At 39.4% G+C, this 13,999-nt stretch overlaps 1 protein-coding gene across 1 annotated transcript; it reads left to right on the top strand.

Annotated features, from left to right (window-relative positions):
- The first annotated feature begins 8,539 nt into the window (after nt 1-8,539).
- On the top strand, nt 8,540-11,850 carry LOC123424474 (putative receptor-like protein kinase At4g00960). Its single transcript, XM_045108093.1, has 6 exons — nt 8,540-8,667; nt 8,760-8,887; nt 10,273-10,486; nt 10,584-10,830; nt 10,942-11,074; nt 11,217-11,850. The coding sequence occupies exons 2-6, from the start codon at nt 8,765-8,767 to the stop codon at nt 11,526-11,528; spliced, it is 1,029 nt and encodes a 342-aa protein (XP_044964028.1). The 5' UTR covers nt 8,540-8,667; nt 8,760-8,764; the 3' UTR covers nt 11,529-11,850.
- Nucleotides 11,851-13,999: the final 2,149 nt, after the last annotated feature.

The raw sequence follows: 13,999 nt of genomic DNA, 5'->3' as shown, positions 1-13,999 counted from the left end.
TCATGTGCTATTGATCCTTTTGAACCTAAATACACATTGGCTCTTTTTGGGATAGAACTTTTCTTTTTTCTGTGAAAGTCCTCCTTCCTCTGGACAAAGATTACATTAGAGGTGCCTCGACCCGAAAGAGCATGATACAATCGGTTAGGACGTAGCTTTGCTACGAGAAAGGATAGGACTTTTGACAGGTCTAGAATTCGACTTCTAAAAAGAGAATTCTATAAAAAAAAATAAAGAAAAGAGGAGGAAGCTGGACTTACCTCTGTACATACAATGAATCTAATAAATAAGTCTTATGGATGAATGTTGAAGACGGACATACAACCCTACTAAAATTCACAAAGCTCAACGGCCAACTTACACAATCGAAACAAAGAAACAACTAAAAAGATGCATAGTGCTACGCAAGCAGCTAACAAGCTTCCTACCACCAACAAGCAAAGATTCAGAACCTAAGGCACAAATACAACTTAAAGACATGAAGCCCTCCACCAAGAGTTGATTTGCAATGCCCCAGTGCCTGGTTATTGGAGTGTCAAATAAATGTTGATTTTCTCCACCAAACAATAACATAAAAAATATCACGAACGCATGCACTCGAGAAGAACTTTAGATAACGTTTCATATTATATTCGCCTTTTCCATTTGTTCTTTTCTAAAATCCAAAGGTCACAATCTTCATAAAAAGCAAGAATAATATATATGAATATATAAGACCAAGACGAACCTAAGATAGCGTGTGCATGTTGACGTGGACCTTTTACCATGCATGTTTGGGGCATATGTGCATGCTTAGATAAATATGTTGATGAGAATCAACTACCCCTTCATCTAAATTAATACTAAATCTGTGACACTTGTTTTAGGACCGAGAAAGTACTTAGTTATATGTAGGATAACTAGCTAGCAGACCTGTGTTAGCCAGACTCCGTTCAAACTTATCTAAGAAATGGAAATAGACATATTTCTTTTCCCTGCAAAAGAAACATATTTCTTCTTTTGGGAAACACCTATTACAATAGATGCACACATGTACACACTCACACCGCCGAACGTACTTAAAACATTCTATGACTCGCGTATCTCAGGAATTTAAGCCATGCAAAGAAAATAAATACAGGACTCCACAAAAGTTTGGAATTTTGAACAATATATAGGAACTGAACCAAATCAATTTGACCAAGTAAGATTTGTCCCAAATAGATAGGGTCGGTGTCACAGTACCCATCTTGGCTTCTCCGTCAAGACGTAACCTGCAGTGCTGTCAATGTTCTAAATTACTAGTCTGCTACGACGCTGTTTCTTTGACTTGGCTTCTTCTCCCTGCCAATCAATTCCAACATGGAAATATATAAGTGCTGCTTATTCAGTAAGAATTTAGTGTGACTATTAACAGATTTATCTCCTGTCTTTATCGGTGTCTAGTGTGTGATTGCACAAGTGCTCGCGGGTTGCCTCGTTAGTCATGTGCATCCTTTTCGTAGTCATAAGGGGAAAAAGACATAAGAAATACCTGCAAATTCTAGGTCCACGACTCGCATGGTTTTAAATAGCGTACTATAGAGTTTAAAAAAGATCTTGCGCTAAGAGATTTTGATCCAAACACATGAACAAACATTCAAAATAGTGCTTTATAGCTCCGCTATAGCGTTTAGAAGAGGTCTGCCGCTAAGATGCTTACCGCGCTATTAAAACTACTCCCTCCGTTCCAAAATATAAGACCTTTTAAAGATTTCATTAGAAGACTACATACGAAGCAAAATGAGTGAATTTATATTTTAAAATATGTCTATGTACATCCGTATGTAGTTTATAGTACAATCTCTAAAAAAAGCTTATATTTAGGAACGAAGGGAGTATGTTACTTTCGGTCTCACATGGGCGCTATTTAAAGATGCCTAGTCGATCACCCGACATGCACATGCAAAGAAACTTATGCAAAGTCTCTGAACAAGGTAAATAAATATGCAACGCATCCTCTCTGTTACTTTCGTTCTCACACGGACCAATGTCTCATAGTATCCATGCTTTTCTGTCTGTCTAGGTGGACAGTGTCAGATTGACCTACATATCTCTTATTTACTAATTGGAGGCACCTTTAAAGTCTTCTTATTAATCAACATCATCAAAATTAATTATATCGTTGGATTAAATAATTAACGCTAGAGATAAAATGAAATTTTACGTAACAAGGGTCACATAAAAAAGGCATTTGACAAATTCAACGTTGGTGAAACAAACAAAAAAATAGCATCGACCGTTTTCTTAAAATAAGATAGCCTACTTCCATAAAAACTCCATCGATGGAAAGGAAAAAAAATAGATCTATCTTTTGTTGATAGGTTTGGAATGGCTTATCATGCTTGCCGCAGGATAAAAAAAAATAGATCTGTTTGATTACCCTTTAGACTTGGTTAATAAAATGTTCTCCCGTGAACGAAAGCATGTACGTGTAGAAGGAAAGAAAGGCACGTACAAGTGAGAAGTCCCCAAGTCCCACGTTGAGAAGACTCCACGTCCTAATGCACCACATTAGAAAAATTCGCGTGCATGCTTCCATAAAAAATAAAAAAGGCATGTACAAATAAATTGAAGTCCATAAGCCCCACGTTGACTCCACATCCTAATGCACCACATTATAAAAATTCACGTACATGCTCCCATAAAAATAAAAAAGGCACGTACAAATAAATTCTCCTGAAGCATCATACATCACAGAAAAAGAGTCCCAAGACACACACTCAAATTCCAAGTTAGAAAAAGCTGGCGTTAAAGTTGGAAGCAACACATTTCTTTCTGCCTTCATAATGAAAAAATAGACACGTACGAAAGGGAAGTCCTCAAGCCCCGCATTAGAAGAAGAGTCCAAGTTGCAATTTAATGATTACAAAAAGTGTCCACTTTACCTTAAAAAGAGTATCCATGTCCCAAATCACCCCAAAAAAAATCACATCCACGTTCACTTGGAAAATGAAAAAATGGACATGTACAAATAAATATTTCTCAAGAGTCACGTTACAAAAAGAAGACTCATTGCCAGCTCGAAAAAAATTCTTACCTTACAAAATCACCTAATTGGAACATGACCCAATGTATTAGCTTAAGATGTGAAATCGTGTAACTGTAACATGATCCAATGTACTAACTTAATATGTGAGATTACATAATTATAAAATTACCAGGAAACTACACACATAATTTTGACGCATGGAAAAAATCATACTAAAATTTGCTTAGTTATTTTAAATAGGGTTATTTCACAACCTCATCCACTATAATTTGGGTAGAACTTTTTTTCAAGTATAATGAAGTATTCAACTAATTAATTTGATACCCGAGAGATAAATTCTCAAGTAATTATAACATTGTTTTCTACAGTTAGACAAAAAGCACTTCCGAGTGGACCAAGAGGATATAATGTTCACACTATAAATAGCACATGTGTTCTTTGGATTTCCAAAGAGGAAACAACTGATTAGTATATGTTGATACACACATTATTTGTACTGAACACTACACAAAAATTCTATATTATTAATGTAATTATGTGAACAAAGGAATTGGCTAAGAGTAAGAGTATGAATGCTAATCTGTCCATAATCTTATCAAATTTGGAAGTATATAACCAGATTGAGGTTAGAGCGCTTATTCAATCTATTACATACATGAAACATCGAGTATGATCAAATAATAATAGAAACACGAGGGATTAATTTAAAAGAAGACAACCCTGGGGGTGAGAGGGTGATGAAGTACTCAGAGTAGTTGTTTTCATCAAGCCGATGCAGATCATTTTTGTATTTTAAAAATTGAATAGTTTTCCACAAATATGCTAAGCAGTACCGACTATTTTCGGGGGATATTATTTGTCGAAAACCAATTGCACTTGCACATTTCGTTGCAAGGGAATCTTCTATACTATATACAAACTGGACATCATTTCACATAAATGGGGTTCCATACATTGTATTAATCCAGGCTTTGCTAATCAATATAAATGACATTTAAATATAAAAATATGACATATGTAGTAATTATGTCGGAATATAAATTATACAGTGTTTATTTGTACATATCATCAACTAATGTATTAAAAATTCACTATTAAAATAATACTAACTGACAACAACAATTTTAAGATAGAACATTTTCTAGCCCGCGTGAACACACGGGTTGACGACTAGTGGTAATAAATCGCCAAAGCTAATGATTCCTCTGTCTCAAAATACCTAGCGTGTTAGTTTTTGTTAGGGCAATCCTTTGACAAATAATTAAAAGATTACTCCCTCTATATCAAAATGTAAGACTTTTTTTGACATTATGGCAGTGTAGAAAAATGGCTTATATTTTGATACGGAGGGAGTACTATGCAATTTTTGTAATACAAATCATAACCACACAACAATATTTTGAAAGATAAATCTTGTTACATCAATTTTATGTCACATGAAGTATATATTAATAGAGTAATTGTCTGTCAAATGATTGCCCTAACAATACCGAATACACTGACTCTAACTACATATTAGTCAAAAGCAATTCATGTTGGAACTTCTGGTTCAAGGAAGGTAATTACTGTCTTTCTCTCTCCATGGTCATGCTCGGTTAAACCTTCCTAGTTTCGGAAGGGTTTGCAGATGATTGGACGGGATTTAATCCCAACAATCCCTGTTAAATCCCTTCTGAACGGAACACGCGGCAAACAATGGGGGGTTGTTTCCGGTTTCCGGACAGCTCAAAAAATGTTTACTCCCTTCATTCCATTGGGAGCGATGTAGGCATCAGCGCGCTGGCCCGCAGCCGTCTGATCGGGGAGCTCCTGTGACAATGACCAAAGCTTCCGGGCATGCTCGCCGCCACTCATATTAATCTACAATAGACGCACACATATACAACTCACAATGGCAAACTTACATTAAACATTCTACGACTTGCATATGACATGAAATTAGACCACGCAATGGGAAACATTTATAATCATCCGACTAATTTTATCCTGGGCATAAGCCGCCTCCTCCACCCGCCCACGTGATCCTTGCTTTGTTCACAGCGTTTCTACTGCTGCTACTTTCACGTGTCCAGGTGGGATCGCTAAATATTTTTATTTACCTTTGCGTGTGCTATGTACTCCCTCCGTTTTAAAATATAAGACCTTTTTAGAGATTACACTAGAAGACTACATACAAAGCAACATGAGTGAATCTACATTCTAAAATATGTCTATGTACATCCGTATGTAGTGTAATATCTAAAAGGTCTTGTATTTAGGAAGGGAGGGAGTAGCTCGTGCCTACACCGCTACTGCTGCTACCCACTCTCTCATCTTCCCTTTAGCGCATGGCTTTTTACATCATTCTGAGCAGGCTAGCTTAATTAGTACACGGGCTGGCGCTGACCTTTTTTTTTGTGTGCCTAACATCATTGCGCGTCGCGGCTGCATGTAAAATGCATGCTTTGAGTAGTGTCCTTGTCACGTCTGCTGTCGTCGTCGTCGAACCATGTCATCGCTTCGTCATCGGAGCAGCTAGACTGTTGTTGTAGCATCGTCCAAGCAGCCATATCATTATCGCAACACTGCCATGGCCGAGAAGCACGGCTTTGTAGCATCGGCGAAGTAGCCGGCATCCGACGCAGCAGCATCGTGGTCGTCAAAGCACATCGTCGTGATCGTACGAAGCAAGCCGCCGCGGCTGCCGAAGCATCCATTGTCGTCGTCGAAGCATGCATCACAACATCATCGAAGCAGCCAAGCTGCCATCATAGCATCGCCACAGCCGTCGACGCATATCATCGAAGCACACCAAGGCCGTTTGAAGAACATCGTCGTGCCTGCTGAAGCATCGCCGTCGCATCAACACCGAAGCAACCAAGCTGTCATCGTAGCATTGATGCGGCTATCAAAGCACGTTGTCACAATATCATTGAAGCAGTCGTGCAGCCATCGCGGCATCACCATGATCGTGGACACACGTCGTTGCAGCATCATCGAGGCATCCGACCAGCCATTGCAGCATCGACGTTGCCGTCGAAGCACACAATGGCTCGTGCCATCGCTGTGGCAGTTGTAGCATCGCCGCGGCCGTCGACACATGTCATCCAAGCACACCGCGACCGTTTGAAAAACATCGTCATGCCCGTTGAAGCATGTCCTCGAAGCACCCAAGCTGTCATCATAGCATTGATGCGGCCATCAAAAGCACATTGTCACAACATCATCGAAGCAGTCGGGCGGCCATCGCATCATCACCATGGCCGTCGACACACACCCTTGCAACATCATCGAGGCAGCAACCAGCCGTTGTAGCATCACCGTTGTCGTTGAAGCACACAATGGCTCATGCCATCGTCGTGGCCGTTGTAGCATCGCCACGGCCGTCGATGCATGTCATCGAAGCATACCATGGCCTTTTGAAAAACATCGCCATGCCTGTTGAAGCATGTCGTCGCAGCATCATCGAAGCATCCAAGCTGCCATCGCAGCATTGGTGCGGCCATCAAAGCACATTGTCGCGGCACCATCCATGCAGTCGGGTAGCCATCGCAGCATCACCATGGTAGTCGACACACGCCGTCGCAGCATCATAAAAGCAGCCGGCATGCCGTTGCAGCATCATTGAGTCCGTCGAAGGACATAATGGCTCGCGCCATCGTCGTGGCTGTCGAAGCATGCCGTCCCAACACTCCTCGTAGCATTGTCGTGGTCGTCGTAGGAAGCGGGTCACCATCGCAGAATCGGCCATCCAGCGTTGACCTGCTTGCGGCCTCACACTAACGCCTGCAGCAGCAGCAACATCGATCGTCTTGACTTGTAGTGTGCCTCATTCGTAGCAGCCACTCTCGTGCTTGTCTTTGCAGCAACACTTTCGTTATAATAGAGACTATCATTTGGCTTCCATTGTTATACATTGCTACCATGACGCTACTACCATACACTTGCTAGAATACCTTATTTTTTTATGCCATGCCATCACAAGTATACGGCTGAAAATCTTCACGCCAGAGTGTAAGGCCAAATGCACTGCCACGCCTTGCATGCCTATGTGTGTGTGAACGCGGTTTTGTATAGCCAAACGCCCCAGAAAATCAGACGGTTGACTCGGTCCAATAGCACGGCTCGCAAGGCGGTTTAAAATATACTCCCTCCGTTCCTAAATATAAGTCTTTTAAGCAATTTCATTAGTGGTCTACATACGAAGCAAAATGATTAAATGTACACTCTAAAATATATCTATATACATCCGTATGTAGTCCACTAGTGAAACCTCTATAAAGACTTATATTTAGGAACGGAGGGAGTATATGATTGTCATCCGGTTGATTGATAATGCTGGCCAAGAAAATAACATGTATAACTCTAGGAATCGACAAAGTTAAGATTATTTTTAACAGTAAATATGAATTGAACCAAATCATTTTGACCAAGTAGGATTTTTTCTGAGATAAATTGGGTGGATATCGTCACAGTACCATTCTATTATTCTCTATCTACTAGGCGTAGTGTCACACTAATTGAAGTACACTAAAAATTGAAGTATTAGTCTTGTTCAATGCTCTTGTTGGACCTTGTTTGTAATCCATGCCAATCAATTCCGACATGTAAATATGCAGCGTATTCAGCACACTGAGAACTCAGTGTGACTATACCCTAAAAAAACAATCAGTGTGACTATTCCCTCAAAAACAAAATATCAGTGTGACTATTCATGGATTTATCCCCAGTCTTGGTTTGTCTAGCGTGTGTTGTGACCAGTAGTGTAATACATCATTTTTTGTGGTCGTAAGGGGAAAAAGACATAGGAAAGACCTTAAATTTTCAGGTCCATGACTCACCCGGTCGAAATGCACAACCAAAAAAAATTATGCAACGTTTGAACTAGGTGATAGTATCAATGTAACGCAGCCTCTCTCTCAGTTGTTTGCATTGATCAATGTCTGAAAGTATCCATTCTTATATGTCTGTTTAGGTAGATACGTGTCAGATTAACCTATACTATATGGTGAATAAGTCACCAAAACCAATTCTTATTAGATTTTGTTAAGAAAATTCTTTTAACACTAGAATGTTGATACAAGAGAGGAATCATGTCCAATTGAGCCATAGATATCATTATTATTTTTATTCATAAATAAGTGCTAAACAGAAAATTCGAGAAGTATAGTATAAGTTGCTAAAAGAAGATATAGTCTCCAGCCAACAATACTACTGAAAATCATAAAATTTCACATAGTTACAAAATAACCATATTCTAAGTAGGACTTTGAATGAGGGTATAACATTTTTTATTTTGCTCTAAATAGGACATAGTTGAAGGAAAAAAATTTACCTTGAACATATAGCTAATCAAACGTAACATTTCACGTTTACCTAATGAAATAGTATTATGCTACCTAGTGTAGGTGCACACAATGATATTTCCAGTCACTTGTGTCCTTGTCAATCACCTACCAGGACAAACAAATCAAGCTCACACATTACGACCGGTGCATCTTAATCTTACTCATGGATCCCACAATTTTCATGCATTTAACTTGATGCACACACTGCGCCAAAGCCAGCCAACACTAAGAAGTTTGCCGCGATCATCACAACAGTGATAATAGGATTTGTGGTTCTTCTGCTATTGCCTGGCTTCCTGATTTGGAGGAAGGTCCGACGCAACAAGGAAGGTGATAGTCCTTGGTGTGTTTCAGCAGGATAATCTCAAACTGTTGCTTGCTCTATTGTTCACGTCTTGTAGCTTCCTTCTTTATTTTTACAGCTACCATGTTTGATGGCATCATCAGAGGCAAATGTCCCATGTACGATTTCGAAACCATCAGAGCCGCCACCGGTGGATTTCATCCCGAGAACGAAATTGGGCGCGGTGGCTTTGGCATTGTTTACAAGGTGATAATGCTTGACACATTGCAATATTACAATCAATCTATGTCAATCATAAATGAAATTTCTCGTGGTTGTATAAACAATAGTAAGATAGTACAACTACTCATGTAGTACTTTTATGACAAGCTAGATGATTCCGAGTGCTTTGGTATCTAGACTAGAAGGCTGGGCGCGCTTTGTTGCGCTGTTAGATTAAAAAAATCTAATCATTTTGTTTTAAGATACAATGTGTATTGCTTTTTTTAATGTCAAACCTTTTAAATTTGATAAAATTTGTAGAAAAATATAAATTCATAATATCAAATTGTTGTGATCAGATTCATCGTTAATGGATTTTCATATTTTTTATTTAATGTTGTGGATGATGATACTTGTTTGGTCAAAGTTGAAGAATTTGACTTTACAAAAAACTAATACCCCTTATATTTTGAAACTAATGAAATATTTTGTTTGACGTGTGGGGGAGATGACATAGTTTTTTTATATATAATTTGGTAATTTGATGGGCCTCTCGTGGTATGATTTTATATTATATGCCAACCAACCTTATATACATGGGAAAATTTTGAAGTCGACGGCAGCATGAGTGTGATTGATATGTTCTTATAGGCCGGTTATTGTTGATTGATTTGAAGAACTGTTAGTTCGGTCAAAATCGTAAACTAAACCCATTAGAAAGAGTAGTGTATTTGTCTATAGAAATGAACGAGTGAGTTTTGAGAAATTGTTGACCGAGTCAAAATCGGGTGACCCAATTTTAATTGGAGTTTTGAAGACCTCAATTGAATGTGGACACTTTAAAACTAAGGAGTATAGTATTATAGAGGTATAAATAAAATAATTAAATGAGAGAGTTTTGAAAAATTGTTGACCCAGTCAAAATTGGGGGTCACAATGTCAATTGAGGACCTCAATTGAATGTGGGCTCTTAAATTCCAGGAAGATTAGTATTATAGTATATGTTAAGAGACATGTAACTAGGACATATAGTTATTGCACTAAACAAAAATTATGTTATGTTAACACTTAATAGTTAGAGAAATTTTAGCAATAAACAAAAGATAATACAGTAATGAAAAATCATCACAAGTCAGATTAATATATGTCATTCCATCTGTTTCATTTTCTTAGACCCATCTCCACAAATTCTTGTAGCAATGTAGAGTTTGCCAATAAAATTTCCTTTAATATTTGACAACAGAGGACCCTTCAGCTAATAGTTATATCATCTCTTGCCGGCCTTAGTTCCTACTTTCACTCTTTAATCCAGATCCCAACAATTAATGTGGAGCGCCAACTCCAATCAATTCTATGTAATCTTTATGACATGCATGACATGGTGAGATGGAGGTTGCCTGTTCAGAGTATAACTGAACTAAATTTACCAGGGTCAAATGCAAGATGGCCAGAAAATTGCTGTGAAGAAGTTGTCAACTAACAACAGAGTGCAAGGCATGAAAGAGTTCAAGAACGACGTGGACCTCATTGCCAGGCTGCAGCATCGCAACCTTGTACGCCTGCTTGGCTGTTGCATCCACTACTCTGATAGGATACTCGTCTACGAGTACATGAGTAACAAGAGCTTGGACAACTTCATCTTTGGTGCGTTTCTTTTTACCCCCAGTTAGCAAAACAATCACCACCATTTGTACCGTCGGAACTTAACTCAGAAAAATTAATTATGCAAAATCGCCAACAGATCTGAGGAGGCGTGCCACTTTGAGCTGGAAGACTAGGATGGACATCATCCTTGGCGTTGCTAGAGGGCTTCTCTACCTTCATCAGGATTCGAGGCACACTATGATCCACCGAGATCTCAAGGCAGCCAACGTTCTCCTTAATGGAGAGATGGTCGCCAAGATATCGGATTTCGGAATCGCGAAGTTGTTCAGCAACATCGACGACAACCAGGATTCCACCGTCACGGAAAGGATTGTTGGGACATTGTAAGGACTACAACTTTGCATACCAATGGTCAAGTAGGAGTACTAAAATTTCCATCAAAAATTTTATCTGGATTTTCTGACGGTTTTTGTATGGTTGTCGTGCGGTGACAGTGGTTACATGGCACCGGAGTACGCCATGGACGGCATGGTATCATTCATGCAGGATGTGTACAGTTTTGGTGTGTTGTTGCTCGAGATCGTCAGTGGGAGGAGGAACCAACGAAATTTCAACCTCATAGCTCATGTAATCAATCAATTACCTTTCATGCAACCGAAAAAATGAGATTTATGTGATTCTATAACATTTATTCTAATTTGTAATGTTGTGCCTACACGGCCAAGTCTGAAACTTGTTGACCTTGACAAAATAGAATAAAATTTTGCAGGCGTGGAAGCTATTTGAAGAAAACAAAAGCCTCAAGCTCCTTGACCCAACTGTGCGCGATGACTGCTCCCATGAGGAGCTAGAGCAGGCGGCGACGTGCATCCAGGTAGGGTTATTGTGCGTTCAAGAGAGCCCGAGCCAACGGCCGCAAATGGCTGTTGTGATCCCCATGTTGTCGCAGCAACAGGTGCCAAGGCGGCCACTTCGACCGGTGGTCTGCATGCCAGTGAGCACTCGGGACGATCATCTCAATAGGCAGGAGGACACGTCTAGCAACTTCCAGATGATCATTACGGACCTTGAAGGCCGGTAGGTAGAAGGCATGGATGGACGAATGGAAGACATATTACTGAGGCCGCCTTGTTCGGTTAAGCCACTCCCCAGGTGGATTAGAGTGGATTGAAGGGGATTTCGAAAGAATTTGACATAGATGGGATTTAATCCCTGCCAATACCTATCAATCCCTCCCATTTGTCATGTAACCGAAGGAGGCCTCATGACTTCCTAAATGTAATCGGGTAGAACAGGTGCATGCACTCGGTGGAATGGAATGGATCTACACAAGAAGTGACCTCTTAATCTGTAAAATAATACCTATGTTATTCAAGGAGACTGATAACATATTAAAATTTTGATAAATTTTAAATGAACTACAAATTTGATAATGGTGGATTATGGGTTAAGTCATGTCCCGTCATTTTGGTTTAAGAGACGCCTATGCCTAAGATATGGACCGCCGATGTCCTGCAATTGTATTGGTCTGTGTAAGCATGAAGAATCATTTACGAGTGACACACGTCATTTACCCAGTTGTAGATGAAGTTTGAAACTGTCCTATAATTTACAGAACTAATCTAAGTCAAAAACCTAGTTTTGGAGGTAATCAGCTAAATTGCAAAGCATATTTTCTTCTTGACCATCTAAGTTTCAGATATTTTATTGTCTACTCCAAACAAAATGGACATAGGGGAGGTTGACCCAATCTATATTGTCAGCTAAAGCAGTGATGGCCAGACCAAGGTTGAAAGGAACGAATGGACCTAGAGGAGAGAGGGGGTGAATACTATAATTACAAATTTTAATTGATTATTGCCAAGTTTTAAAAGATGCACGATATAAAATCGAGTGACTAACATGATCTATCAAACACAATTCACAAGGCCACAAAGTGAAAAAAGAGAGGCTTATTCAGCTCATTAATGAGTTAGATGTGAAAGCAGAGTCTACACTTCTTAATATGCCAGATAGGAATATCAAGATTGAGGCTGAGAATAAATTGAGAACTCTTCTGAGAGAGGAGGAGATGAAATGGGCCCTTCGAGCAAAGGTGACGAAGGTGGTCCATGGGGATGATAACACACAATTCATGCACATGATTGCAAATGGCAAGCATAGGAAGAAGAAAATAATTCAACTTGAACAGGATGAGGGTACAATTGTAGAACATGAAAACCTAAAGTTGTACATCTCCGGGTATTATAAGAAACTTTTTGGTGAACCCAAATATAATTTTGTTTCTCTGGATGAGAGCGCAACATGTAACATTTCTCAGCTCAGTCCAGATGAGAATGAGGTATTGTCAGCTCTGTTTACACAGAAAGAAGTGTTTGACGCAATAGGACAAATGAAGCAAAATAAGGCATCGGGATCAGATGGGTTTCTGGGGGAATTTTATAGAAGTGTTGGCACATTATAAAGGGTGATCTTTTGCCTATGTTCCATGATTTGTTTAATGGTGAGTTATAGCTATTTCACCTTAACTTTGGAACAATAACGTTGTTGCCAAAGAAGGTGGAGGTTATTCGCATTGAGCAGTTCAGACCGATATGCCTGCTTAATGTCAGTTTCAATTTTTTTACAAAGGTTGGCACGAATAGGCTGATGTGGATAGCCCATTCAGTAGTCCAACCAACTCAGACAACTTTCATGCCTCGAAAACATATCCTAGAAAGGGTCATTATCTTGCATGAAATGTTGCACGAAATCCACACAAAGAAACTTGATGGTGTTATCTTTAAAGTGGATTTCGAGAAGGCATATGATAAGGTCAAATGGCCATTCCTTCAACAGGTTGTGCGTATGAAGGGGTTCAACGAATCATGGAGGGATTAGGTGGATGCTTTCATTCAGAAAGGTAGTGTTGGGATTAAAGTTAATGAGGACATAGGTCATTATTTTCAGACGCATAAGGGACTGAGCAGATTCCATGTCTCAAGTGTTGTTCAACATAGTAGCGGATATGTTGGCAGTCCTTATTAGTCGGGCTAAAGAGAACGATCAAGTAGGAGGAATTGTACCACACCTTGTAGAGGGGGGAGTGTCCATACTACAATACGCGGATGACACAATCGTATATATGGAACACGATATCGCAAAAGCTAGGAATATGAAGCTTGTGCTTTGCCTATTTGAACAATTGTCTCGACTAAAAATAAATTTTAACAAAAGCGAATTGTTTTGTTTTGGGAGAGCAAAAGAGGAACAAGATGCTTACAGGCAACTATTCGGATGTGATATGGTATCTTTGCCGTTTAGTTACCTAGGGATTCCCATTCATTATAGAAGATTGACGAATAGGGAATAGAAATGTATTGAAGATAGATTCGAAAAAAAGACCAAGTTGCTGGAAGGGCAAGCTTATGTCTTTTGAAGGCCAGCTTGTGTTAATAAACTCGGTTTTGACAAGCCTGTCTATGTTTCTTCTATCTTTCTTTGAAGTATCGGTAGGTGCACAAAAAATACTATACTTTTATCAATCTCATTTCTTCTCGCAATGTGATGAGG

The sequence above is a fragment of the Hordeum vulgare genome, chromosome 2H (assembly GCF_904849725.1).
Source record: "Hordeum vulgare subsp. vulgare chromosome 2H, MorexV3_pseudomolecules_assembly, whole genome shotgun sequence".
NCBI lineage: Eukaryota > Viridiplantae > Streptophyta > Magnoliopsida > Poales > Poaceae > Hordeum > Hordeum vulgare.
The sequence above is the reverse complement of the archived record's forward strand: the minus strand, read 5'-3'. Positions and strand labels throughout refer to the sequence as shown.

Excerpts from the sequence above, each read along its gene's own strand:
- LOC123424474 (XM_045108093.1), top strand. The coding sequence starts at position 8,765 with ATGTTTGATGGCATCATCAGAGGCAAATGTCCCATGTACGATTTCGAA. Across the intron at positions 10,487-10,583 it reads CTTGGACAACTTCATCTTTG|ATCTGAGGAGGCGTGCCACT; the intron begins GTGCGTTTCTTT and ends AATCGCCAACAG. Across the intron at positions 11,075-11,216 it reads ATTTCAACCTCATAGCTCAT|GCGTGGAAGCTATTTGAAGA; the intron begins GTAATCAATCAA and ends AAAATTTTGCAG.